This window comes from Athene noctua, chromosome 1 (assembly GCF_965140245.1).
Source record: "Athene noctua chromosome 1, bAthNoc1.hap1.1, whole genome shotgun sequence".
Taxonomy (NCBI): Eukaryota; Metazoa; Chordata; class Aves; order Strigiformes; family Strigidae; genus Athene; species Athene noctua.
Window position 1 is genome coordinate 234,919,176 of NC_134037.1, and position 27,856 is coordinate 234,947,031.

At 36.9% G+C, this 27,856-nt stretch overlaps 1 protein-coding gene across 2 annotated transcripts in view; it reads right to left on the reverse strand.

Moving 5' to 3' along the window:
* Positions 1–135: 135 nt before the first annotated feature.
* The window catches only part of KPNA3 (karyopherin subunit alpha 3), a 52,126-nt gene continuing 24,405 nt past the window's right edge, over positions 136–27,856 (reverse strand). For both annotated transcript variants that reach the window (XM_074913377.1, XM_074913386.1), the window contains exons 3-17: positions 20,629–20,718; positions 20,390–20,419; positions 20,251–20,303; positions 20,070–20,165; positions 17,666–17,751; positions 14,631–14,717; positions 14,070–14,239; positions 12,950–12,994; positions 10,221–10,352; positions 8,942–9,070; positions 6,740–6,844; positions 6,533–6,604; positions 6,273–6,435; positions 5,223–5,317; positions 136–2,710 (exon numbers count right to left, since the gene is read on the reverse strand). In XM_074913377.1, the coding sequence (XP_074769478.1) occupies positions 2,612–2,710; positions 5,223–5,317; positions 6,273–6,435; positions 6,533–6,604; positions 6,740–6,844; positions 8,942–9,070; positions 10,221–10,352; positions 12,950–12,994; positions 14,070–14,239; positions 14,631–14,717; positions 17,666–17,751; positions 20,070–20,165; positions 20,251–20,303; positions 20,390–20,419; positions 20,629–20,718 (1,452 nt within the window). In that variant the 3' untranslated portion in view covers positions 136–2,611. The remainder of the gene's footprint in view (positions 2,711–5,222; positions 5,318–6,272; positions 6,436–6,532; positions 6,605–6,739; positions 6,845–8,941; positions 9,071–10,220; positions 10,353–12,949; positions 12,995–14,069; positions 14,240–14,630; positions 14,718–17,665; positions 17,752–20,069; positions 20,166–20,250; positions 20,304–20,389; positions 20,420–20,628; positions 20,719–27,856) is intronic.

Here is a 27,856-nt window from a genome sequence, read left to right on the forward strand (position 1 = left end):
TTCTTGTAACATAGGTCAAACTTTGATGTCGAGTTCTGTTAAGTTATATCTAGTCAAAGACAAAACCCCCTAAGTCAATCCATGAAGACTAAGCGGTTTCATAATCTTCAAAATAAGTTCTTGAATTTTTTATAGTATTTGATAGCAGCTTTTTATTGGTTACAAAACCTAAGCCCATATACAAAATTAGGAACACATTTAGATGCCTCTTTGAAAGAACGTTTTAGTCTATTTTAACTGATAGTTTAAAAAAATAATAAAAACAATGCAATTTTAAACACTGTTCTGAAAACGTAAAAGTGCAGCAATATACTTTGTATCCTTTATTAACTATGAAATGGTGCAATCCCAATCAAAAGCTGATAAGGTCACAACAGAAAGAACTGAGCAAATGCTTTGTCCTGCCTTACCCAGTTCTCCGATGTTCACTTTTAACGTAATGCATTGAGTGCAAGAAGAGGATCAAATCTTCACAGTAGTGGAAAACTGTTGTTTCAGTATCAATTTGTATGTAATCTCTAGGATAATAGCGAGTGCAGGCTGAACAGGGTATCCGTCAGTCTATATGGCATATAGGGAGACTAAATTGAATTCGAAGGGGGGAAATATTTGTTCACAATAACATCTGCTGGAACTCTAATTCCACAAAAACTTTGTGACCTTACCTAACTTTGACTTTTTATTGTTTAGTTTTTTAGCAAACACCACACAGTTTCAAGATTTTAGACTATAGTGTGTGAATAGGATGCAGTTACCATATGAAGCTTCAACTCAACTTTTGGGAAAAGAAAAAAGGCACAATGAACTTCAACTCAATTTTATGTGCACAAGAGTTGAAAAATCTGAGCCACCTTAAAGAGAAATTGATTCTAAAATTTATAAAACCTATAAATAATCAGAGGCCAAACCACTATATTAAAACAGATTATCTAGCAAGTAAAAATCTTGCAGTTTAAACATACGCTTGTATCCAGCTGAGATACAAGACAACTCACTCTTTAAAGTGGCTCCACCTTGGCAGATATATATTTAATGAATGCACACCTGCTATGCGTTGTTCATCAGTGGAAAAACAGCTGATCCACAAAGCTCTGATGGCATCTGTCCTTATCTTCATCACAGTAAATACAACCCACATCCAATAACTAAATTAGTTTAGATTTTTCTATCCCTTCACATCAATGCATTGGGAAATTACACCCAGTAAACAACAGCAACAAAACCAGTTTGTGTGATAGCTTACAGAATTTCAAAAGTATCGATCTTCACCCCAGCAATACCAAAATCCCTTTGAAAATGACTGGGTCAGACGATTTTCCAAAAGCAATGACCTCACATACCTTATGTAAAGTTATTTAATGTGCGCTGCACATCAGGTTTATGCTGAATAACGGCAGCTTCCATACAGCCTCACACATCAACCAGTTTGTATCTTTTTAATCACGTGAATACGATTTGAGACTACTGTCTGAATTACTCTTCCAATACTCCAAGAATGAAGCTTTTATGACGCTTCTAAGTAGTTGCTGGTTTGTTGCCAACCACATCATCATAAGCACTGGTTACTAAGTAAAAAATAGTTTAAGACTAAATTACAGTAAACATGAAAGCTCCACAGTTTAAACCCAATATAAATCAACCATATCCAATTATCAATTTAAAACAAAATATATTGACTACTGAAAGTTGAAAGCAAGATTCTTTTTAACTAATACATTTTTGGACAGAATTTTTTCTTTTCTACAGTCTGGGACTCTTGCTTTCAGCTTAAACAGAAGTTCAAGTCCATAACAGGTTGTAGCTCAGGTAAAATACCATGCACAGCATTTGATTACTTCAAAACAGCAGGAACACACAGGCTGAAGTGAGTGGTCAAATAGGGCTCGCTGTTCTCAAAAATTAGGTATAATGGCAAAAGCTTTACCAGTCCAAATCTACAGTTCATTCTCCAACCCTGGTTTCTGAGGCAGTTAATGAACACACATCAATTACTGATAGCTGAAGTAGTTTTTTTGTTTTAAACTTAAGTGTTTAATCAATTGCCAAGTGTTTGTTGGTTTTGGTTTTTTTTAAGTTACTTTTATTTCAGTTTCACCAATGAAATTCATTTGGCTTGCATTTTTGAATCTATTCTTCCACATAAAGTATATGAAAATATGTTTGTGGAGGACGATGATGGAGGCTCAGAGCAAACTGGGCCCCTGTAAAGTCTTCCAAAATGTACGCATCATACCAAAGTGTCTTGATCCACAGCGCACCATTTTCCAAAGAAGCTACTTTTCCGTGGAAAGCCAATGTGCCACCACTATGGAATATTCTTAACAAAACTGCAGATTGCGGTTGTCAGCATGTGGCACCAGGAAAAAGGCAAAAAAAGGTAGTTGGGACTGTTAAAAAGAATTCTGAAACAGTTTAAGAGATCATGCATATGCATTTACAGTCCATGTGATAGTGACGTTTGGCAACTGCAAAGTGACCGATACATGGCTTGCTTTAGAAGCATCAAAACGAAGAGGCATGTGTGTCTTGGAGCCTTTTGTTTCTTCACTTGGTAGCCATCTGGTGGTGCTTCATACTGGTGTGGGACAGAGAAGCTGCACTTTTTTTGAACTTAAAAATTAAACTCTTTTGTTTGAAGGTTGGCTGTTGGGTCAAAGTTGTAAGTACCTCCTTGAGTGGCTTCAGGAATGAGACTGGGATCTTCATCAATCTACAAAATACAACAAAAATACATGAGAGGCCAATTCCCTGCACAATTTAGTACACTTAGAAGAGCTTCACAAATGTTCATATTTTCTTTTTAAAATATTATTGCAATAAAACCAGATCAGTTTTTCCATTCAATTCCTCAAATATGTTTAAAAAGAACAACACATCAACTCTGTCTAATACCATCAGGGAAACAGAAAATTGTAATGGTTACAGACTGGATTGCTGCCTGGTCAAAGCAGTTGCTCTTTTAGCTGTGCGATTTAATTTTCAATGCCAATTTTTAGTTCTTCTGGAGTTGGCTAATCACTGGTTGTGAATTCCAAAATTAGTTTTGTACTTTCTCCCGTTTTCTTTCCATATGAAAATAATCTTTATCAGCAGCTGATAGAAATACTTATATAAAGCTTAAAAGAGTGCTCAGTATCTCCTATCAGAATTTGAAGAATTTAGAATTACTAATTTCAGAGCAGTTTTATATAGCTCTCATAAGTGCAATCTGAAATTTTTTTAAAACTAAAAGTACTTCATTACTCTCTGGATATAGAATGAAAGGCATCAAGTATCCAACTTCACTCAAATTCCTCAGAGCTGTTAGAATTTAGTCATTTGCTGCCTCTAGGAACAGCAAATAACATGGTCAGTAGCATCAATATCTACGACTTCAAAACCTACCATCCTCCTCCAAATGACCAGCTGCACCTGTTTTCTGAACACGCCACCTCCACAGACCAGGCTGCAGGAATCACAGGCCTCACTTCAAACTGTGTGTCATTCCAAAGCAGGTAAGAGCCCTCGTGCGTGGGGTCCAAATAGCTTTCTGAGATCTGGCCTTGGAGTAGCGTGAAAGTCTGGACTGCCTCACCTAAAATCTTTGTTTCTCTTTACTTTGGGTGACAATACCTAAATTGGAGGACAAGATTAAGGCCTCTGTGACAGCAACAATCCGCAGGAGGAAGAGTGGGGCATGTCATGCCCAAATGAAGATTGAGTCTGGTTTCAGAATGCTTTGTAAAATGTTTGAGAGTTGATAAATTAGCACTTCTGCCTTCTGCAGGGGTACTACAAAGTAACATTATCTAAGTTCACATGCTTTTAACACAATACACTAAAGTAGGACAAGCACTAATGGCTTCCTGAAAGTACATGTCTGTGCACTTTGGTCAGCAAAGGAGCAGATGGGATAAACAATAAAGGGATATCTAGTAGCCAGCAACATCTCATGAGAATACAAAAGATCGTGAAGTGACAGAAGGCAGGAATACTCCCTGGGCAGTCAATCTTAGCACTGCCTAGTAGGCTAACATAACCAGTCTCACATAACCAGTCTCTTGCCTCCCTAGGGCACTTTGGATTTTTTTTCTGGTTTGGTTTTGTTTTTTTTATACCAGCCCTCAAATGACAAGGGTTATTTTCTTACTTATAGTTACTGCCTGAAAATTTGTCTGGTTTACTCTTATCTCCTAATCATGTAATTTCTACAGTTCTGATTTTCAGAAGCCCCAGAAAACATGGTAACAGTATATACAATAATCCAAAGTAAATTCTTGCTCCCGAGTAAAAGAGGTAAATTCAGCAAATCAGGCACAGATTAAATTGCATAGGTTTATGTAAAATTTAAACGCACAAAAGGGATGTTTTTTCACCTGCACCAACTAGGCTGTGCTCTTCAGATAGCTACAGAAGTCTCAGAGCCATTATGGAGACTATTAGACACTGCTCACAATCATTACAAGCACTGGGAACTTTTCACATATGTTAACTTCTGGTAACTAACTTTGCAATCACATGATGGGCCTGTGAATTGAAAATTAATGTGTCTTAAAGTTAGAGCTGGTATCTGAAGAGTCAGTTTAAGAGAAGAACTGAAGACATAGTTCACTCAGGCTACAGAACTACAGACACTGCGGATGTCTTACAAAGTATAATTATTATTTATCTTCGGATTGCTTGCTGAAGTGCTTCTGAGGCACTTAGAAGCAGCCAGTAGCAGCCAGAGCTAGAACCCAAGTGTCAAAATACCTAATTAGGGTGAACAAATACCAGATGGTCTAGATCAATCAGCTGCAGAAAACATAAACAGTTTTGATGACCCTTTTCAATGCAGAATCCAGACTGAGCAGTTACAGAGCTGAAATACAGTAATCTATCTGAAAGTAAGGATCCACCACCCCCTCCAAAGACTGATGTGTGAGAAAGTGAAAAGGATGGCCAGAGAAATGTTTAGATTCTAATCACAAATTATTACATGTCAATTTACATGTCAGTGTGAGAAAATGACGTCAGCATCAGGCAAAACCAGAGTAGTCATCAAGATGTTGCTAAAAAAAATTTTTGGTATTGAGAAACTCTTCAAAGACTTTCAATTGAGGGAAGTTGTACTGAAAAAGGAGCAGGAAAACTGACTTCCCAGATAACTTATGTTCATGACAATTGGAACTGAGGAACAATGACAGCGTACTTACTAAGCTAACAGCACAGCACATACACTCTTCAATCTTTAGCATACTTACATCATCACCAGAGAAATACTGATCTATGATTTCAAATGCTAATTTATAAATGTCTTCATTCTCATGCTGTTGCAAGGCTTCAATTTTCTCTAACCCTAAATAAAAGAAAATGGAGAAGAGTTTTCTAAGTTTAACCGAAGTTACTAACTCCTTTGAAAAAACTAAGAAAAATAACGAAACATTACTACTGAAACACACGAGGAAAGAGTAGCTCGGTTTGAAAATATTATCTACACCATAGCTATCTTTGTCTCTAAGAGAAAAAGTAGTTTGTGAACATTTGCATGCCATGGAATATCCTATTTTATGAACAAGGGATAATGGAATCTTCTCTCTTTTTTACATAAAACTGTACTTATTTTTTTAAGACCTCCTATATAACTTCTCTTTTAGTCATTGTGCTTTCTGTATATCACCAAAAGGAAGTGGCTATATTTGTGTGTTGTGTACACATTTAAAACAACAAGGCAACAAAGCCTCACACCAAGAGCAGCTTAAAACACTAGTCCTATTTTCAAAATGGATATGGAATAATACAAGGGAGAACTTCCAATGTAGTACATTCTTTAACATCCCTTTATTGCTATCTTACTCTAATACATTAATTAGCATGTTAAAACTTGGATTGCAATATCCAAAGAACTCATCATTCTGCTTTGGACTGTAATGAAATTATGATCCTAACAACTGCTTCCAAGGCCATGAACTAAAGCAGTAACTGTTTTGTGTTTTGCCACAGAACAAAGTATATGCAATAATCGAATGAAGTACAATTCTCATTCAAACCTAGACACTAACTAAGCTACAGAAAGTTCCTTCAACAATTGCCTCTAACACAACCATCTTTAAACCAAACTAAACAGGAAAAAAAAGTAATTTCGAACTAAATGGAAAAAGGTAATTTCTCTCATTACAAAAGTCTCACTTGCTTATTCAAACAGCCCATGGCAAAAAAAAAAACCCCAACTATAGTAAATATCAACAGCAGCAAGGGGTAAAAAGAATAATACCCAGCAAATTAAATTTTTTAAAAGCCTAGTAAGCACTTACCTCCACACTCTTCTATAATTTCAGCTATTGTGCTAGCCTCATCACCAGCCATTATCAGGATGTTTTTCAGACCATCCAGCACCACCTGTACCACTTGAGAGTCCTTTACTGAGAGTAGATTGCAGAATGGCGGGATTACATTTTGCTGTACAAGGTATTCAACCTAAATAATGAAAAAAAAAGTGCTTTCAACATTGTGCTTCTTACAAATGGCTGCATGTGCAACGTTTTAGTGACAATCTGAAACCCACTACACGTACCTGATCTTTTCTCCCACTTATTGTCAAATTGCTAATTGCCCAAGCAGCTTCCTTTTGTGTTCCAAAGTCCCCCTGAAAAATAAAATTAATAGCTCATTAAAATCAGCATGGAAACATCTGTCAAGCTTATTATTAAAAATCACAGGCTCCTCGTGTCAGATTTATAAAAAGAGGATGACAACTTGCATAGCTGATAGTTTGACTGACCTTAGCCAGCTGGTGTATGATCATAGGGATTAGCCCAGCATCTATTACAGCCTGAACTTGTTGCTGGTTTCCTGCTGTGATATTGGAAAGGAACCAAACTGCTTCCTACAATTGCACAAAACAAAAAAAAGCAAAACACTTTAAAAACTACATAACTGATAAAAAAAAAAATCAAACCACTAAACAAAACCTAAAAACCTAAAATCATTCCATGTCCAATCACTACACAGAACCTCCATGTTTCCTCCCCTCAAAAGCACTTGTAGCACAAAATTTTATTGCACTGTGAAAGATAAACATGCAGCAGATCGATGTAAAATTGGTATCATTAATTCATGGGCCCAGATTATTACTTATACAAGGGGTGTCTCCATACATCGGAAGCAATACTGACAAACTTTATATCCACTTTGCACTGCTAGAATCACAACCACATCTTAAGCTTTCAATCAGTTTTACAAAGAAAATAGGAAAACTGATAAAACAGGATATAAAAAAGACTTATCCTGTAACCCTACTAATGACAGCTCAGTAGTAGCTTTCTGTGCTGACAGAAGACAGACCAACTCCAGCTCCCATTTTCTTCCTGAAACATGAAGTGGAGCTCACAAAGCTCATTTGAGTATTAGACAGGACTTGAGTCTTGAGACTTTACTCAGCAGTTCTCTCCTTCAGGTGGTTCATCAATATAGATAACATCTATCTAATGGCAGTTACAAGTTCCTGGTTAGAAAGGGGTATAACTGTCAAGAAAATCCAGAACATCTTAAAAGGACTCTAGTCTTAAGTAAAAGACAAACAGATGTGGCAAGCAGCCAGTTATGAAGTACTGCAGGAAAAAAACATAATGGGTTCAATTTTTTAGGGATGTGTTTTGTGCTTTTGCTCATATTTGCCCTTCACAACATACACTTAGAACAGAACTCAAGAGTATTACTAGACTCCCCTTAAAAAGTTATTCTTTTCTTGGCATTCAAAAAGAGCTCTTCACAATTTTATTTTAAGGGCTAGAAGGGCAGGCAGAAGCAAATCACAGCAGTTTGAACTGTCAAAGATAACTTCTTCAGAGCTCCTGGCCGTTGACAGGGCCTGAAGAAACAGAGATTCCTCTCATTCACAGATTTCCCCTCAATGGTACACTAAATGGGGGAATTGTGCAAGCTAAACAAAAAAGCCTCCTCCTCAGCCAGCCCCATCTTTGCACTGGCATATGGCACAATGATTTAAAAAAATGCAAACAACGTGAACTACAGCTCTGGAAAAAGAGGGCACTGATCACTTTCTTTCATCAAATTCCCCCTATTCCATCCAGTCCTTGCAGCAGCAAAGTTACCTCTACCAAAAGGAAGGAAAGGAAATGTTTTCAGAAAAGGACAGTGGTACTCCCTACTGCATTAAAGGTGAAGATGGACAAGAGAACAAACTCCACTATGAAAAGCTGGAGTGGAAAAAATGGATCAGTCTTACTCAACTCTCTGGACTCAACCAAAAGTAACACTCTTTAGTTATGAAAAACGGTACACAAGGTAGCTAGTTACTTACTTTGCAAATGAAAACAAAAAGTATCATGCTCCAAAGCAAAAGCTGTTGGAGAACGGCTTGCAGAGAGCAAGGCCATGGGTCTCTGCAGGAGCTGATTGCAGCCATCAGAGGTAAACAAAGGAAAAAAAACAGGGTACAGTTATGCTAACAAAGGACTGTTATGTTAACAAAGAGAGAAACTGAGGTACATTATGGCCTTGTGTATGATAAAGGAACGGCCCTGGGAGTAAAAACAGGTTCAGAAGAGGGAAGATGTTGTGACATATCTGAAATGCCACAAGGGGCTGAGATATTATAATGTAGCTTTTTACATGTATCCAATAGATTTGTGAGTAGTGTGCATTATTATTGTAGAGTGCTTATATAAGGGGTGATTTCTTTCAATAAAGTTGAAGCTTGCTCTATCATTCACATTGAATCGGCTGCTTGCTTCCTCCGCCCGCCGCAAAAGCCAGTCCTCCCCAAAAGCACTAGGCATCAACACCAATACATAGATCCTCACTATGGCTGTTTGGCTTTAGCCCTAATTAAAGCACCAGCCTCAAGTGCTGCATCTTTATACAAAATTGCTGACGTGATGAAAATTATTTTGTAACGTTCTACAGATTACTGTTTTATTTCTTAAACAGAAAGATTAAGTTAGGAAGAAACAAATCATACCTTGTTTATCTTCTCTTTTGGATGCGTCAGGAGATTTGGGAAATAAGACAAAACATCACAATTGAGAACAACTTGTGTCTGTTCATCAGTACCAGTTACTATGTTGCCTACTGCTCTCAGTGCTGCTGTCTGAATATCCAAAGTAGGAAGGAAAAAGAAGTTGCATGTTAAAGGCAATGCTGTTACTTGTGCTAAAACAAAGATCATTTTAAGATGTCTCTTTATAAGAACACTTTGCAAAATACAATTTAGCACTTCATCCTCTGAATTACATCCTAAAAATGGGCACTGTTTCATTAAAACATACACACAGTACAGCATTTTACTGAACAGACACACTGAAGCTCAACTCAAAAAGTATAAAGATTATACATTAAAATAATATTAAAACGACAAGAGTTAATTCATCATGTATCTGATCTGAGTTACAATTGCATTAACTGTTTCTAGGCTTTGACTGTGTCTGCCAAGGTTGCTTACTTCTCCATTCAGCTCTCCACCACAGACTTAAAATCCATGACTGCTTTTCTTGTCACTGCCTCTCAGTTGTCTTTCAGAAATGGACTTTGTATCTTTATATACTGGTTAGTAAATGCTTTACAAGTGACAGAATACTCCTTTTCATCAAGTGAATTGGTCTGACAAATTTCAAGAGTCATCCAAAGTACAAACTAAACAAACATGACAAAACAGATACATAAAAAAAGCCCCTAATTACAGCGGTTGGTTTATAAAAACCAACCACACATCAACTAACTTTTAGTTTCCCTTTGTCTTCGAAATTAATTAAACAACCTCGGTTAACCTATCTTTTGTAGCTAATTAGAAATCTACTAAAAGGACTCAGCATCCACAAATATTTTAACATTCAAAAAGTCCCAAAATATTAATTGCTTTCCATGAGCTATTCAGACAGAATATGCACAACCTAGTATGCAGCAACAGAAAGATAGAACTTGAATTCTGAAAAAAGTAAAACCTGTTGTCATTAAACATTTTAGGATTACAAAAGGAAGGCACCCCTGATAATCACACAATGGGAGTTAATGTTTAACCTGTCACTTTACTCAGAACTATATTAGAACAGTTTTGTTCAAGGTTTCTTTCATTTTAATAATCTTTCTTCCCCAGTGTAGGTAGCATCTTTTGTTCAGTTTTACCTGCAACAAATGTAGCTATAAATGCTCATCTCAGTACTTCACTAATAAATACTCTCAGGCACCGTTTTTTAGAAAATAGCTTACAAAGGACTATTCAATAACAACTGAACCAGACTTACTTGAACTTTAACCTCCTGATGACTCAGAAGGGGAACTAGAAAAGGTACAACTCCTGAATCAATCACCATTTGTATCTGTTCATTTCCACCGTCTGTTAAGTAGGACAAAGCCCAAACAGTGTCCACAAGAATCTACAAATTGGAGAGAACATGGTTTACACATTGAAAAGTAAAATCCATATAACGGAGGCTTAATTTAGTGATCAATATTCCACATGTCTGGGGTGAAAAAAAAGAGCATGCAATTTAGTTACAGGAAAAACTCAAAACCTGATAATGACAAGACCTAATTAGTAAAATGTTAGACTATTATGTACAACTATGAAAACCGGGGCTATTTGTTCCATAATAATGATAATAATTTCTATATGTCCAGTCTCAGAATTTTTTTAATCCAATACCACCTTTTGGTGCATGAAGTGACAGCATACATCATCTCACAAAGGTAAACTGTTTGGCTTGATTTGCATTTCAAAGACAGACAACCAGCTCCGATAAGCAGCTGGGCCAGTAACTTTCTGAAAAGAATACCAACCCAGCCTCCTAGGCACTGCTATAATTTGTCACTATGCTATCCTTTGATTATAGAACACACCAGTTCCCCTAGTCTCTAACCCACCTATCTATGCCTTAGCATTTCTGATCCATAGTGCAGTTCTGAAGTGAAACTGCAGACATATTCTGGACGTATTGCTTTTTACGCCTTCATATTAAGATTAAAACACACAGCAAAGGAATGGAGTTCTTATACCAACTAAAGGACTGGGAACTATTGCAAGGTGGCAACTGTTCAAGCAAAGCAAAAACCCACAGAGAAATTACTATCATGCAGGGCAATCTTAGTATCTTAAAGAAAATAAAGACTAAGTCACTGATGAGTTGAAAAGGATGATTTGAGAGCCCTCAAAAAAAGAAAAGTACAAGTTACAGTCATTAAAAGGTAGTATCTGAAGCAGAAACAAAGCCAGCAGAAAGAAGGATATCACATCACTTAGAGATGATGTTAGGAACCGCAGGAAGAGAAATCTGGACCCCACTGATGTCATCACTGGTCGAGGTACTCAGACCTACTCTACTTTTAAAACAGATAACCACTGAAAATTCCCAGCTATTACGATAGCTAAATACTACAGTACTGAAAGGCAGGAAGGACTTTAAAGTCCCGACCCACGGGCTGCTTCCACCCAGCTCCAAGGACCAGAGGGCACAGACCTGATGCTTTCTTGACACAGCCTGCTGCTGCCCTCACTTGCTAATGCCACAGGGACAGCAGAACGTGCTGCAGTGGAGCAAGTATTACAGCAGAAGCAGTGAGAGATGGTGCCTCACCAGTTTGCTGCCCCACAGCCCTGTTGGTGACAAGAGCAGCAGCCGCCAAAAGCGCTCACAGGACTGGTGGCTGACCTACCTGCATCACTGACTCATCTCCAAAGATAGGTTTGCTGCTCCAGTACGGAGAGGCTGGGACCAGACTGGTACCTCCAAACTAGCACCTGACTCTCAGGATCAAAAAGACGGGCACCCTAATTGAGATCAGTCAAAACCTGGCATCACAGTCTCGTATCTACTTCAAGAAGCTCTCACACAAACATTGCTTGCAAAAGCTTTTAAATTTGGCAGGAAAAAAAAGCCTATAGGCTGGAAGCATGTTTGGTTTTGCTATGAATTCTCATTCAGGTTTGTCCAAATTATGAATTGGAAAGTCACCATGTGCTGTCTCCCACTCACATTACACTGGGAAAACCCTGGCAAAATCCCAGATAAAACTGTTTGCAAATATTTTGTGGAGCCAAGCCCACTTCATCGTTAAAAGAGCAGCAGAAACACCACTACCACAGCATGGAAGTAACAAGAGAGTTCCACCAACCATACACTCTATCCCCAGACCCACCACAAGGGTTCACTTCCTGCTTCTCTAAATTGAAGGATCACTATAGGGAGCAAGAGTCAAAGACATTACAAAGTCCTGACAGGAGAAAAAGGAGGAGACCAGCTCAGTATCCCTTAGTTACACAGATATTTGTTCCTGAAGTCCCAATATAAGACTTCGGGAGGTAAGTAAGTGCACCCCTCTAGGACTTATAAAATTTAAACTCATGGATCAGGAATGTGGGAAGTACTGAAGGTTTAGTATTAAAAACCTGAAGAAAAGTTGTCAAAGGTGCCACAAAACAACAGTTTATTGCTGTTTATTTAAGCATATAATTAAGTATATCTTTAAGTATGTGATTTCCTTAAACAGCTTGCAAAGTCAGGCACCCAACAGGGTTACAAGTTAGATTTACCCATATGATCACAGTACTTTATTGGACTGATAAGAGAATTACGTTTGTTTGGGTTTTTTCCCCCCTACACATGCTTTACATATCATCTACGCAAAATTATAAATTGGGGCAGAATTAAAGTGAAGCTGATGGTAAAACTGTCACTTTAAATTTCTAGTACTCAGTTCCGCAAGATAGGATTTTTCTAAATGTAGTTTCTAATGTAAAGGGTAAAAAAAACTTTTAGAAAAATATATTTCAGAAATGGTATTTGCACTTTCTTTTTCATGCTCTGAACAACTACAATTATATTAGTCTTCGTATTTAATTGTACATTTACTACTTAATTATACATAAATTAACACACCAAAACCAAGTCTACCACTTAAACACAATCTTGTAGTAATTTTTTCTCTAGAGGAAAAAAAAGCATCTAGAGTATCTAAAACTTCATAAATTACTTACGTTTATATCTGTATGGTAAATGAGAACACACAATGCTGGCAAAATCTGAAAAGAAGTTCATCAGTCATTACAGCAGAATAAAATTGGCTGTGCAGTCATGAATCCAAGTATATTGCATTCACACACTTCCCAGGAGCTGGTTATTCCCTCAAAGTATGTATAATTTTTTTTTTTTTTAAATTTGTAAAAATACAAGATGGTACTATATTTCAAAGACACAGAGAACAGACTATATTTTGAGGGAAAACAAGCAGAGATAAGACATCCCCCTGCTGTTTTGAAAGCTTTGTTACCACACAATATAATAAAAATCACTAGCCTAATATCAACATATAAAATCTTCTTGAAGTAAGATTTTATTTTTGTATTCACATATGGAGAAAATATAAAATCGAGCCATGATAAGACTGCTCTGAACAGGGTTCTTTATTTGGTAAAGTATTGAAAAGGTTTCCCCATTCTCTGCTTCATTTTAAAAATTTCATTAGTTTAGTTACTAACAATATTATACTTCACATGGCTTCAAGAACTATCTACACTTTTGAATGTATCTTAAAACAAAGAAGTTTATGTACATTACAACTATAGTTCTAGTCAAATAGCATCACTTTACTAGCTGTGTCTACTCTATAAACGCTGCATTTGCTCTGTTCACCAGTTTAAGAGGTTTTTCAGATGCTTCTCCAAGTGGGGACTTGACATTGACAGCATGTTCACAGCTAGTTGAAACACAAACTACACTACGATGACTAGTTTACCTACATTTCCTCTTACTGAAAATTATAGTTGGATACTTACATATACAGAATCACCTTTGTAGCCTTTTTTTGATAAAAACATGAAATGCTGAGTATGTTAACACTTTCTAGCGTGTTTTTTGTTGTGTCAGTTTTAGTATGTGGCTCATCAGTCTTTAGTCTTACTCAGTTTCAGATGTTACAAATACTTATTACAGCCTTAGTTAAGAAGCATCAAATTGGTCAAGTTACTGCATTTAACAACTGCTAAGTGCCACAAAGTGGCAGAAAAACACACAAATCATAGTATGACAATGTAAAATGTTTGGCATCTAGCCCAGAATATAAAAAAAAAAATATCTGTCTCATAATTCTTTATTTACCTCCTGAACTGTCTCCATAGGCGGTGGGGGGTCCTTATTCCTGCAGAGATTTACAATGACCCATGTGACGTTCCGAAGGAAGGTGATGGGAATGGAGGGATTGATGAAGGACAGAAGAGGTTTGACAACTCCCAGTGATATGACATAATCTCTACACTGAGGACCATCACCTACAGAAATGAAAATTGTTGTAAAAGAAATTACATTAAAAATGGAAAATCTTGAAATGTATGCAATGACATGTTGGGATACTGAAATTCTATGTTTCCTCACCAACAGTCTACTACTAAAAGGTCAAGTTCAATTAAATATACATACGTACAGGTATGTATGTATATTTTACAAGACAAAATTTATCCTACTAATATTTTGTGTAGTAAGTGATACTATTCCTTAGAAAAAAAATTAGGATGTACATATGTAAATCTGGCCACATGAAAAATTATATTGTCACAGAATTTAGAGGAAACATAGTCTCGTATGATAATGCCAATGTTCAAAAAGTCAAATTCTAAAATGAAATGCTCCCTGAATTCAAACCATTACAACAACAAGAGTTACCTATAATATTTCCGAGAGCCCAGACAGCTTGCTCACAAACATTCTGGTGTGGCGAATGAAGTAGTCTCAAGAAGAGGGGAACTGCATCTGCAGAACACAAAAATTGGATTTGTTTTTACCGGGAGCATATTATAGTATATGCACGATTCTTTCATTGATTAATACAAAACACTTTCTCTACCATGCCTTATACATGTTTCTATTATGAAGAGCATACAAAGCCTCAGTAGATATGTATAGAAATGTTTAAGAGACAGGCGAAAACAGACTGAAGGACAATCAACTATTAAAAAACAACACTCCCCACATTTAAACATTTCCCCGTATTTCTCAAAGTGATACACAAGAGCCTCAAGTATGTATGTGCTAGGTTTCATGTCCTGGTAATTCAAATTTTCCAGTTATCCAAGATCACAACACGTAGCAGAATGACATGCCTACTTGTGCAAACGTGCTTCAGATCTTGACTTCAAGAAAACAGCTTCCTCCCAAGAGGTGGCTATAGTTAGTTTCTATAGTTAGTTTCCATATGCAGTGAAGATTTACATCCATCTGCCAGTCCTAAAACATGTTTTAATTTGCTCTTATATAACACAGGCAACATACCAGATTAAAGAAGTGGCACTGATTTTAGGTATCAGTCCCTGCTGAATTAAATACATTTAATAGAGATAAGAAACTATCCCTCTACTATTTCCATGCACTACTTCCCTTCAGACAACCCATACTGTTTGAAAGACAGTAATTCCTGCAGCAATTTTTAAAATCTATATATGATCATAGTCATCCTATAGTCTTTCTGAGCAAAATAGATCAATTTATATATACTGTTGAAGGAAAGAATATTTTTTCTTGTAGAAATAACTTCATAAATTTAAAAAAATTGCAACACAATTTGTGAGCAACTGTGAATCAATATTCTGTTGATAATGTAGCATGTGATAATGGGCCAAAAGCCCCTGATGTGTTTTCCTGAAAAATACGGGGTGATGAAGAATAATTCCTTCCCCTCCCTAGATGAGTAATTCAGCAATTGCCTGTAACTGACAAGTTAGGAGGGACAGCAGCACACCATTGCTTAAGAACACTCTCTCTGTTCTTGTAACCATCATCCCACTTCCATTGGCTCAAGTGGAATATTCTAGCTTCCTTCTCAGTGATTACTGACATTACACTTCAGCCATATGTGTATTCAACACATTTCAGAGAGGAGGGTCAAGTATGTCGTTTTTACTAGACTGCAATCCTGGTATGCTTTCAAAAGCAGGAATGAAATTATTTCACATCAGCACTCAGGCAGGAGGACAGTCTGAGAAAGGATAGTTGCAGGTTATCTGAACTACTGCTCTCAAAAAATTAATTATTTCTCCTCCAAATTGGCTCCTGACAAGATCTATTCTGTGTATATGGTACTTCTCTTTTGCTGGGCCCTCCAACTGCCATCTGTCCCTCTTGACTGCAGGAGGCCGCCTTCTTTTGTATTTAGGCTGAACCAGCCTCTCCTATAGCTGCAATGGTGTATCACTTTGTTTCCTCAAACCATCTCTTATCTAAAAGGGAGAAGAGCTGGGAGGCTGTTTTCCCTTAGTCATCTCCTAGCCAAAGCAGCAATGCTTTTTAAACTAAACTTCTTCCATTTTCTCTTCAGGGATAAAACCTGGAAAGTGTTTTTTGCTTCTTTAAAGTTATTTTATAATGTTTTCTTCTTTTCAAGCATCAGCTAAACAGATTTTGGGAGAGACACACCCCAGCCTGAACTTCTAGTGATTGTTCAGGTTAACAGCAATGCTTTTGGGCTGTGCCGTACATATTTTCATTCTAATTTTAAGATTTTTTCCAGATATTTTTCTGCAAAACTAATACTATAAACAGCCTTTTCATTAGATTCATTCACTCAAATATAACAACACTGGGACTTGAAAAAGGAAGAAAGTAATGACTAACCAATGAACAAGTTGGGAAGGATGAAAAAACTTGGGAATAAATTTTTAAAGATATTTAAACACCAGAAAACCAATCTAAAAACAGAGGTGCCCAAATCACATCAGGATTTTTTTTAAACAAATTCAAGGCATTAGTTTTTTTTAAAGGCTTTGGATTTTTATCCAAAGCTCATTTTGATATGCATTCCTATTCTACTGCTCCAATATCTTAACTCTACAGAATCAAACAATTAGTGACATATTTTATTAGCTATTAAAACCTACAAAACAGCATTTTGATTTGAAAGGCACATTCATACACTTAAAAAAAAAATCAAATAACTAAGTCAGTTTTCCCATATAAAACCACTGATTATGAGTAAGCCAATTTATTATATATTTGCTTATCTAGAGTCTCCTGTTTATGCTAAACACAACATTTTGTTGTTAAAGGCAATTGTTTTAAGATAAGCATGCTGATACATAAAAGCTATACATATAATCCTGAAAAATTTGAATAATTTCTCTTCAATTAACTTTAGAGTTCATTTCCTATCTCTTTTCATAATGGAAATCTCACTGGCTGGTTAAGCAAGAAATAAAGTCAGCACAACAAATTCTGTGTGTATAGGAGATACTACTGACATGGTCAAGGACAGGATGGTAATTTTCTTAAATCTGTATTTAAATGGTCAGCCTTACATAACTGTATGTGTTTAACAACTTTATTAAGATTTATGAACATACCTTTGAGGTAGAAAGAATAACTTCCTAACACAAGTTTTAGCCATAGGGGAATTAACAGTACATGATTTCAGAAATCAACCCAAGATTTAGAGAGGACTAACATTTTTTGCACACTCATTATATCATCTGTCATTCTCTATCTTCTTTATGGGAAAATCAGGTCTGGGATCCTTAATATTAATTGTTAGTGACAAACAGATTAATGTTTAAGATGAAATGTAGACTTTTTTTGGGGGGGGGAAATATGACAGGCATGCATTTATTATTTTAATGGTTTTGATAACAAATGGCATGTTATCCAAATATTTCCTTTTCCCTTTTATCCACAATATCACCACCCACAAAAAAACAAATTCTAATACTTACTAGACTGTACAACAGCTTGAGTCTGCGCAGAAGTGCCTGATGCTATGTTAGTCAATGCCCATGCAGCTTCAAATTGTAATGAAGGACTGCAATGAAATAATTTTATAGTAATAAGTTGAAACATGATCTGCAGATTATTTTATGGTTCATTTCAGTATTACTAGTTGTATCCACTCTGAGACACCCTACATTTAAGCAATGTCACTGAGCTGAAAGGTTTTTTTAGAAAAACAACCTCTAAGCCTGCACATTTCAGAAGAAAAGCTATAAGAAAAAAAAGATTTTACATTCTGTGACCTTTTGTAAACCACCCATCATTCTGACTTCACATTAGTAATAAAAAAAGCCATAAAAGCAGTAATACTTGTTGAAGCACATACCAACCAGTGAAGCTGACTGCTACTACAGTCAACTAATTATCTCCTCTATGAAAGATTTCTAGCACCCCTCATAGTAAAATTTAAGTATGCCTGTCTAATGGGTAACAGAGACCTCTTCACACCCAGCTGATACAAACACCATTTATGTTTAGTGAAAAAAGTGCAACTGTCTTGTTACTGTTAGTAGTTCTCAATAAATTAACCATGTCTGACCATAACTACTAGAAACTTGGTCCTTCTAACATTACATCCCAGATCAAGTGTAAGCTTGTATACTGGGATAAAGATATTTTTCTGCTCCATCACAGACATGGGAAAAGTCTAGCATCAGTATCAAAAGACAGCATCATACTTGTGTTAGAACTGATTTATTAAATGCATATTAGTTACAAATATTATGAAAGCAGGGGGAACATCTCTTCTAAGATGTCTGTCAACTGTTGTCTATGCCAACAGCAGTTCAGTAAAAAGTTTGTGTGAAAACTGTTGTTCAAGCAAATGCTAAAGATTAAGAGTTCTAAGAGCTATAAAAGAGTTTACAGCTTATGGTGGTGAGCACTAACAGCAAGGTGTCTGGCTTTGGGAGGAGCAGACAGTATTTACTGTTAGGTGACTATTTTTCATTTCCATGCTTTTTTGGGTCTTTATCAATTATGTTTTAAATATAGTCATAGCACCCATTTCCTTTAAGCTTTTTTTGTGCATTAGTTTCCAAAGCGCTTTAAGGTTTTATTGGGGATGGCATTAGAAAGAATTAGATAGGAGGGCCCAAGATATGTAAATAAGGATTTGTAAAAACAAATAGTTCCTGTCAGCAACTACCTATAAACCTTTACATTCTAGGATCAAATGCATTAAAATTGGTCCTTTTCTTCCTCTTGTGATAAGCTTTCATGTTATAACTGAAAAACAGCTTTAACAATCTGTTATACAAAGTCTTTGCAGAGTTTACCTCTACTAAATATTATATAGCAATCTCAATTAAAATGACTGCTTAAGAAAATGTTGAGTTCAATTTCAAAAGGCTTATTAAACATTTACAAGGGTAAATCATAAAAAAACTAGACAGAAAATTCAAATTAAAAGAATTTTCACAGCACTGAATCATCTACTTCTAGAGCAGGCATTCATGACCCATTTTAAAATGCTAGCCTGATTTCAACATTATTGCAAGCTGCCTTCTAAGCAACTTGTTTTGTTAAACAAGCTAGAAACAAAGCTACTCACACTTCATGTTTTTGCAACCACCAAATTATACCTAAAATGCCAATTTGCATTTTTGAAGTTTCTAGCCCCTGTGGCTACAGAAATAACCTTGAAAATGGAAATACTGTAAATACATTTATGGCTGCCAGAGACCAAAGGTAGGCTAAAACATTTACCTCAAATGGGTTAATGCCCATCTACCTGAATGACGGGCTCGCAGATTGTGGAATATGGCGTTTTTCTTACATGCCATTAAATTCTTGCAACTACATGCTCAATGTCCTCTATCTCTTTTACTGAGGCTCTTGTTTTCTAACAAAGAACCATGATACAGAGCATGCTCACTGTGTTGTACCATCACATGAAGGAGCATCACAGAGCTAGAAGGAAACCCACCTTGCAGTGAGAATGAAAGAAGCTAGAAACTTAAGCTAATAACCGTTATGAAAAAGGCAACAAGCGTATTCTGGCAAAGAGAAGAGGCCTGTTCACAACGAGGCATGTTCTGTGCCTTCACACAAATACCAGTAAACCTGAGACAGGCTTCTTAAAAGCAGTTAGTAGGAAAGTCTGAAATACTTAAAACCAGTAAGAAATTCAGTAAGGTCTTTTCCATCAGCTGGATATGCTCATGCAAGCTCCAAAAATTAAAATGACATTTCAGTGGCAGAATAAATACTTCTGGAGAATTTATGGTTTATCGTAATGGAAAGTGTCAGGTTATATGGTGCTATGAATCCTCAGTTTCATTTGAAATAATGAGGTTTTTTTGGATGCTGATTTTCAATAAAGGTCAACATTTTTAAAAGTATACTTACTTATCATCCCTTTCTAGGCATTTTACCAGGATTGGTAAAATTCCTGATTTTATTAAGTCATCAATAGGTGGATTTCTGTCACTGGATAGGAGTTTTCTGTGAAATTAAATGTAAAAGTAAAATAAGTAACATTCATAAAGAAATATGTGTAGGAAATATATTTCTGTGCCTTTATTTTTACCTTGCAGCTTGGACAGCACTCAGTTGGATCACTGGGTTGTCACTTGTGGCATTCTGAAAAGAAAAAAAAAACCAGTAAAAACTAAAAATGCACAGAAAATGCACTTCTAATTAAAAAAAAATAGTTAAATATAACATACCTGAAGTATAGCTTCTAGAGTCACGTTTTGCTTGAAAAGAAAAAAGAAGTTTTAGTAATTTTGTTGCTAAATTATATTCCTTTTAAGTATTTAATATAATCAAACTAATTTTAGTAGTGTATCGGTTCATAATTTTGCTTTCAAATAACTGCAAGACTTCCAGTGTTAAAATAAAAACATAACATTGTTTTGAGACACCACCAAAGTTTTAAAAATAATTCCAGAATCAAGGAACTTACTGCTTTGAAGTCAGCATCAACATCAGAGTCTTCTAAACTTTCCTCTTGAGGAACATTTCTTTTTTTCAAAAGATGTTCATCTCTTTTGTTCTGTAAAGGAATGATGAAAAATAAAGACACTTAACACTTATTAGTACAGGGTGACTACACAATGGCCCCTTTCAAAATAAAAGTTTAGGTAAGGTTGCTTTTTTTTTTAAAAGGCATTTATAACTGCAAATAGAATTTACAGTATTTCAGCACTAAGAATCTAGCAGCTTGCTAATTACAGACAGAACTCTGACATTCCATGACGTTTGAATGAATTTCAAACTTAGAGTCTGGGGACCAAATTTCTACAGACATTTATAATACACATAGATCTGTATGACATTAACATTTAGCCACACATAAGTGTTTCAGTGTAAAGTCTTTTCCAGTGTAAGATTAGTTTTCAGCTAAATCTACTTCAAAGTTCCCTGGCTACATGTATTTTTATCTTGTGTGTAAAGGAGCATGCTCCATGTACACTGACACTTGTAAGATTTCCTACTCACACTGTTAGCCTAATTTCTGACTTAAAACAAAGCACCCTCCAGCCTTAGCTCCTTTAACAAATTACTGAAGAAAAAATTACCTTTTCAGTGGAAAAGTACTCATTTAACATTTCTACCTGGCTTAATTGGAATATTTGAACACCTAAACTCCTAATTTAAAAAGAAAGGATCAAATCATCAACGGTAACTGTATCTAAATGCACTTTTTTACAAATTTAAAATGTATCAGAAGTATTATTCCAAAAGTATGAAGTGGTCTGCTCTAAATTTTAGACTTTTATCTTTTGTTTGGTATGTCTAGAGGTACAAAAATAGAGCAATGGAAGATGACGATGCAGCATGTATATCTGAATATCTTTTGGAGTTTTGTTTTGGTTTTTTTTGTTTGGTGTGGTTTTTTTTTTCCTAATAAGCATATTAAGATTTCAATTTCTAATAAGGCAAAACACTGAAAAGGTGTAACAAACAGCTGTAATACCTAAAACAAATCTATTATACTAACAAGGAAAAGCAAGCTTTTCAGTCTCCAAAAAATGATCTGATAACCAAACAGTACTGTCTACAGAGACTACATTACATCATGCCTTGCTTATAATATACAAAAACCCCTCTAAATAGAATCATGTTTTGAAGGAGTCTCCATTATTTTATGTTAAGGAAAACCAGCAACTTCAAAAATTTCTGGGACTTGCTTACTTTTTAGATATTTTAAAAAGAATTAAACACAACTTTTCCAGCACCAGACTGAAAGGCTCCCAAGCAATATATCAAGAAGTTTTTTGAGATAAGAGAATACTAAAACAAGCACCAAAATTAAATAACCCTTTAATGCAGAAGACAGCATTTCACAAACTTCACATAGTTTAATTTTTGTCAAGTCTAAGTACAGAAACAATCCTCAGAGAGTGCATAAGATCACCTAGGTTAGATGTACAGAAACAACAGCACATTCGGAGCACATCCAGACAGACAAGTACTAAAGGTATTTTGTTGTCAAGTGTTTTTAGAGAGAAGGAAAATGGAAACAAGCAGGCAGTTAAACACTGAGAAAAGACTGTTATGCAGACAAACTGCATCAGGCAGGTATACACTGATGGATGGATTCACCATAAAGATCTATAATGTATTTCTCTTATTCTTCACACCAAGTACTTGGCCCTGCCATTTAAGCAAAGAGCAAGCGTCATTCAACCCCAGTCAATCTGGTTTTGCTCAAGTAGAATTCCTTCTCCTACTGTTTGTCTAAACCATAGCCTATACTTTGGCAACTGCAGAGACCGGACCCAGTTTCCAGAGGCCCGCTCCATGATCATGACAGCTTTCCTCTCCACTGCAAAGCTACAATGCACATCCACCTGCAGAGGACGCAGTTCCTCCCTGCCTCAGATGAGCTGCTCCTACAGGATCAGCTGCGCTGTTCCGATAACCAAGGCAATACTGGGAGAAGGAACTGAAGCTGGAGGAAGGTCCTGATGTCTTCAGTGAACTGTCCTCTTCCTACCCAGAGGTATCATCACAGATCACGGTGGTGAGCAAGTCTACACATGCATGAATGAACAGGGAGATGTATTTAGTTAGGAAGGTGGTAGATGTTGGTCCAGCAGACACTCCCTGTCTTCAGAAAAGGTGCAGCCTGAAGGAACTGGGGCCTTAGTGCAGAACTGTCTGCTGCAGCAAGTTAAGTGTTTCATATTAAATCATTTACTGGGAAGGGTAAACTACTGTGGTACAAGGCAGGGTTTTCCAATCCTGCTCCTCCTAAAATATTTGGCTGGATTTTCTACATCTCATGCTCAGAAAACTCAGGGAAAGAGCTTTGCTGGGTTCTTCTAAAATAAGTTTGATGTAAGAATTGTTATCCACATTGACTCATCTGGTGATACAGAATCACTTGTTTGAAAAACAAGTAGGTATCAGTGGGGCTCAACTGTGTTTTGCAACATCTTGCAGTAAACACAGGTAATCTTTACTTCTAAATTTCTGTAGGAAAGCCTTTTAGATCCAGGCCTCTTACAGATCTCCTTTTATTTTAAAAATTATGAAATATCTAGAACACTCAAGAATTTAGCAAACAGATCATTTTTATTGAGCTTACTGAAAAGGAAATTCTAGTTAGGAAATGTCACATTCTCTCATTTGTTATTTTCAGGTTTCTTCTATCAATAAAAAAAAAGATAAAGCTTTTTAAGAGCTCAAACACTAAAATCTCCCATTTAGGTGTTTCCTACCACATTAGTAGACTTCCACCACCACTGAATCCTCTGACCTTAAGAAACTGTCCCCACATTTGGGTAGAGAAACTGATACACTGCTATTCCACACTGCTCTTCACAAAGGATGTACCTCAGAGAGCTTTGACTGAAATCCATCCAAAATGCAGAGGGTATGAAACAGCCATTTAAAGTCATTACTTCACTGCTATTGTAAATGGAAACTTAAATAAGGCAAAAGTCTTCTCAACTGTGTTGACATTAAATAGATGGCATCCACTTGGAATGAAGATCACATTATTGAAATGGAAAAAATATTAGATGTCCACATACATGTGGGCAGCATTTATCATGCACATTATTTCCACCCTCAATATTTTTCCTCCCAAAAAGACATTAACCAGAAACAGTTGAAACCACATCATGCATTTTCTAGCTTGGAAGATCTGTAAGTTTTTGGATGCAAAAAAGCCAAGTCATACTGCAACAACTGTGGTACTGAATGTGTACTCCTCTGTAGATGTGTGTCTCAACATATACAATTACATCATTCTGAGCGATCGGTGTTTGTCAGGGTTATGCCTCTACTAGAGTGTAACATAAAAGCTATGATACCCAGTTACTCCAGAGAGCAAGAGTGAAGATGTATCTTGAGATTGTCTCTCAAACATTCTGAAATACCAGGATGGCAGAGGCTGGAATACAGCAGTGAATCATAAAATGGTTTGGGCTGGAAGGGACCATTAAAGGGCATCTAGTCCAACCCCCCACTACAACTGAGAGAATATAGCTGGAACAAAGCGAGAGTCCCACTGTGTGTAGCTGAACAGCATCCTCACAGAACGGCAGGAACAAGTTGCATGGCCTTCAGCAGCTGAACAGCTGGAAAATCACCTTTCACAAACACCAGGCAGTAAGTCTAGAGGATGCCAGGGGACAAAGTAGGGAATTATTCCATGCCACTTCACTCAAAGAACTTCAGAAAGACTACCTGCCTGTAACCATTATTCAATACACACTTCATGTTTATTCACAGTGAGCACATTTCTATACAAGTACTTTTAGCTGAAATAATTTGCTTGAGTAGTATTTAGAGAGGCATGCCCAAATTCTTTCTGCTTGCAGCCACAGAACTGATGATGAACTTTTTTTTAAGATCTTCCAATTCCCTAGAAACCTTTCTAACTTGGAGGAAGAGGAAAGGAGGGCAGGTTGTAAATGAACACATAGCTACAGAACAGCAGTAACGGAACAGTAACTTGTCTCTCTCCTTCAAGCAACTGATGCAGTGGGTATCTCCAAACAGTAGTCCTCACAAAAACTCCATTTACCTGGAGAACAGTCCTGTGAATCCCTAGATGAACAGACACGGAAAGACTGTTCTCCTAATGGCAGCAGCATGCTGAGAGGTGAAATAAAACAGAGCTCCAACTAACTGTCCTGTGGCTATCGGAAATGAAGATATCCCACTGGGAGGCCACCAGTGGTGAAGATGGTAATGAAAAATGTTTCAAATTCTGGCCCATCAAACATATATAGGTTTAAATTTCACTATGGGACAGGACCTCTCGACAAGAGCAAAACTGCATCAGACTAATTAGAAATCTTAGCATGTTAAGACTGAATGTGTTGAATAACACTGCAAAGCCTTTCTATTTGCAGCTGTACATTAAAGATGGCCATAATATACATCATAACTGAGCTAACCAAGAACCTAGTTCTCTCCCATTCCAGCAAGCAAGTTAATAGCTCCTTAGACAGCCTTTTAAACCTGTATACACAACTATTCAATTCCTTTGGCAATGTGAGTATGCCTAAGAGAATGCTTCCTAACGTTAATGTTAACCAAAATAAGTATCAGCTAAGTGTCTATATGCTAATGCCAAGATATTCTACCCTCCTTAAGAGAGTGGGCTGAACTTAATAGGACATAACTGTCTGCAGGTTGACACTAGAATTTCTGTGAATGCAGGCAACATCTTCAGCCTGACAGTCATGTGGCACAATGTGCTCCAGAGAAAGTAAGAGCAAGCAAGAATGTTCCTGTAGCTACTCACTGTTTGCAGATAGTTGGGCTGAAAAACAACTGTCAAGAAGATATATAAAGGAGCTTCCACAGCAGCCTGAAGCAGAGAGGCTAATACTTACTGAGAAGCACTAAAAATTTCATACTAAAGAAAAGCTGTTCTTATTAGCATTTCTTATAAAGTCAAAGCGTTCATGAAACCTTCCAGTCCTAAAAAGTGGCTCTAAGACTATCTGAAACAGCTCTGTCCATTTGCAATAGCATCCAATTCCTGGACAGCAGAACTACTGTATGCAGTAATTTGACAGACCAATCACTCCCTGCATAAGGTAAAAGAATGTGATTTGCAGCTTGGCGACCTTGAAATGCTTGCATTTTGTCGTACTGTGACAAACTCAAAGGCTTTTGCCTAAGTCACAGTACCAGCAGCCTCTTCTGCAGGCTCCTGGGGTGAAAATGAAGATAAATGAGCATACCTGGATAAAGACATCTTGTTCAAAGCCTGGTGAGACAGTCCTTTCAAAGGGAGAGGCATCAGACTGGAATCCCTGATGAAGGGTAAGACCTTGTCACCAACAAAACTAAGCAGGTCTCCTTCAAAAGGGAAGATCCTCAGCCACTGCCTGAACCATGCCTGCTATGTACAATGAAGTCTGAAAGTTTATAAACAGTAGCTGACTGCTGGTTACAAGCACTCCAACATTCTGGTAGAGATCCCACTAAAACAATCTACAGAGGCTTCTGTACAAACAAAGGTATGTGGACATACATGCCAGGCAAAAATGCCAAATGATTAGAAACAACAGTAATGATACCACGAGTGCACTTTCTTGTCCAAGTGTGATGATCTGTTAAGAGTTTTTAATGACATACCCATTGTTTGTTTCACCAGCAGTGGGAAGGTCAGGCTGCATGAACAGTAAATATGCAAATCCTGCAGAGCCTGGTACTTCTTGTTTACCTTCTTGGAAGATGGCCACAGGATTAAAAAAATCTGCACTGCCTATCAGTGCAAACAAGTTTTAAAGACAACATGATTAATAGAAGAAAAATCCTTGTGGGTAGAGTATGTCCACCAAGCTCTGTGCAGCATTCCACTCTGTACTATAGGACATGGCCAATAGGATACTCTAATGGAACTATGAAAGGTATTAAATTTAAAGGTATAAATACTTTACAGCATTTGGCACATGGGAAAACTCTATGAAGAGTCTCAACTCCATTGGGAAGCTTCGACATCAAAAGGGAAAAGAAATAAGCAAGAAGAATCTTTGCCCTTGGGTAACAAACACCATTATGAAATGCAGCTTCAAGTCATGGAAAGGTAGGAACTCAACAGCCAGTAGGATGAAAGATTTTTTGTCATGAAACTTAAGATATTTATGTTTAAGTCCTCTGAGGACAAATTGAACTTCAAGAAAAAACTCAACATTAAGAAACGGAGTACCAGCCATCATTAGCTATACTCACAGATGACAATACACAGCTCTTTCCTCTGCTCTTACATCCTAGGAAAGACTAAAGGATCAGGCCAGTGATGCAGTTAGATTCAGGTTGTCTGGACGTCCTTTTTAAGCTACCACTGTTTTGACAGACTGAGCTGAACTTCTAGATTTCACTTACATGTAATCTCCAGTTTAGTTTTTTGAGGGGTGAGAACACCTGCTACAGACCATCATGAAGGAAAAGAAAACGCCTATCACTCCAACCTCATCCTGTTAAAGGGATGCTCTGAAAACCTCTACTGAATATCCTCTTAATGAAAGTTTTCTTAGGTGGGCTATCTAGCCTGAGTGAATTTCCAGTACAGATATGAACCTGAGGAAAGATTCCATTTCTTTAATTGTTGGGAAAGGACCATTAGTTGGCTCTACTCACTGTCTTAGAACTAATTAACATCTAGGAGATTTAAAAAAACCAAAACCTGTAAACCTGTAAAAAGGCTGACAGATCAATCTGAAGATCCTAGAATCTATGGATATCAAAATTATATCCTACATGCTTAGTAAACTAGGGCACTTGCATCCAAAGGCAGTCAAACAGATTCCATATCCGTTCTTCAGATAACGAGCATAGCTACAAATATGCACTTAGAAGACAAAGGCAACTTTTCTACATCTGAGTTCTGCTAACTCACCTTTGTGATAACAGACAGCAGTCAGTGTTCCTGTTTGGGTAGCGCTTATATTTCTTGGAAGATGAGCAGGCTGACTTAAAAAAATAAGGAGACGTGTACACCACAGTGTGGCCAAACAGCCCCAAGCACAGACTGCAAAGATTGAGGCCTATTAGGCAAAGGCATGCTCTTATTAAACTTACTAAAATTCAAACAAGCCTCCAAGGAATTTCTTCATAGCCCCTTTCAACTAAGTCTCCAGAAGAACACATCAGCAATTTAATTTTCCTCCTAGGGTCTTTTTTTAAAGGAATTAGTCAAGGCAGGGTAGATGCAAGTT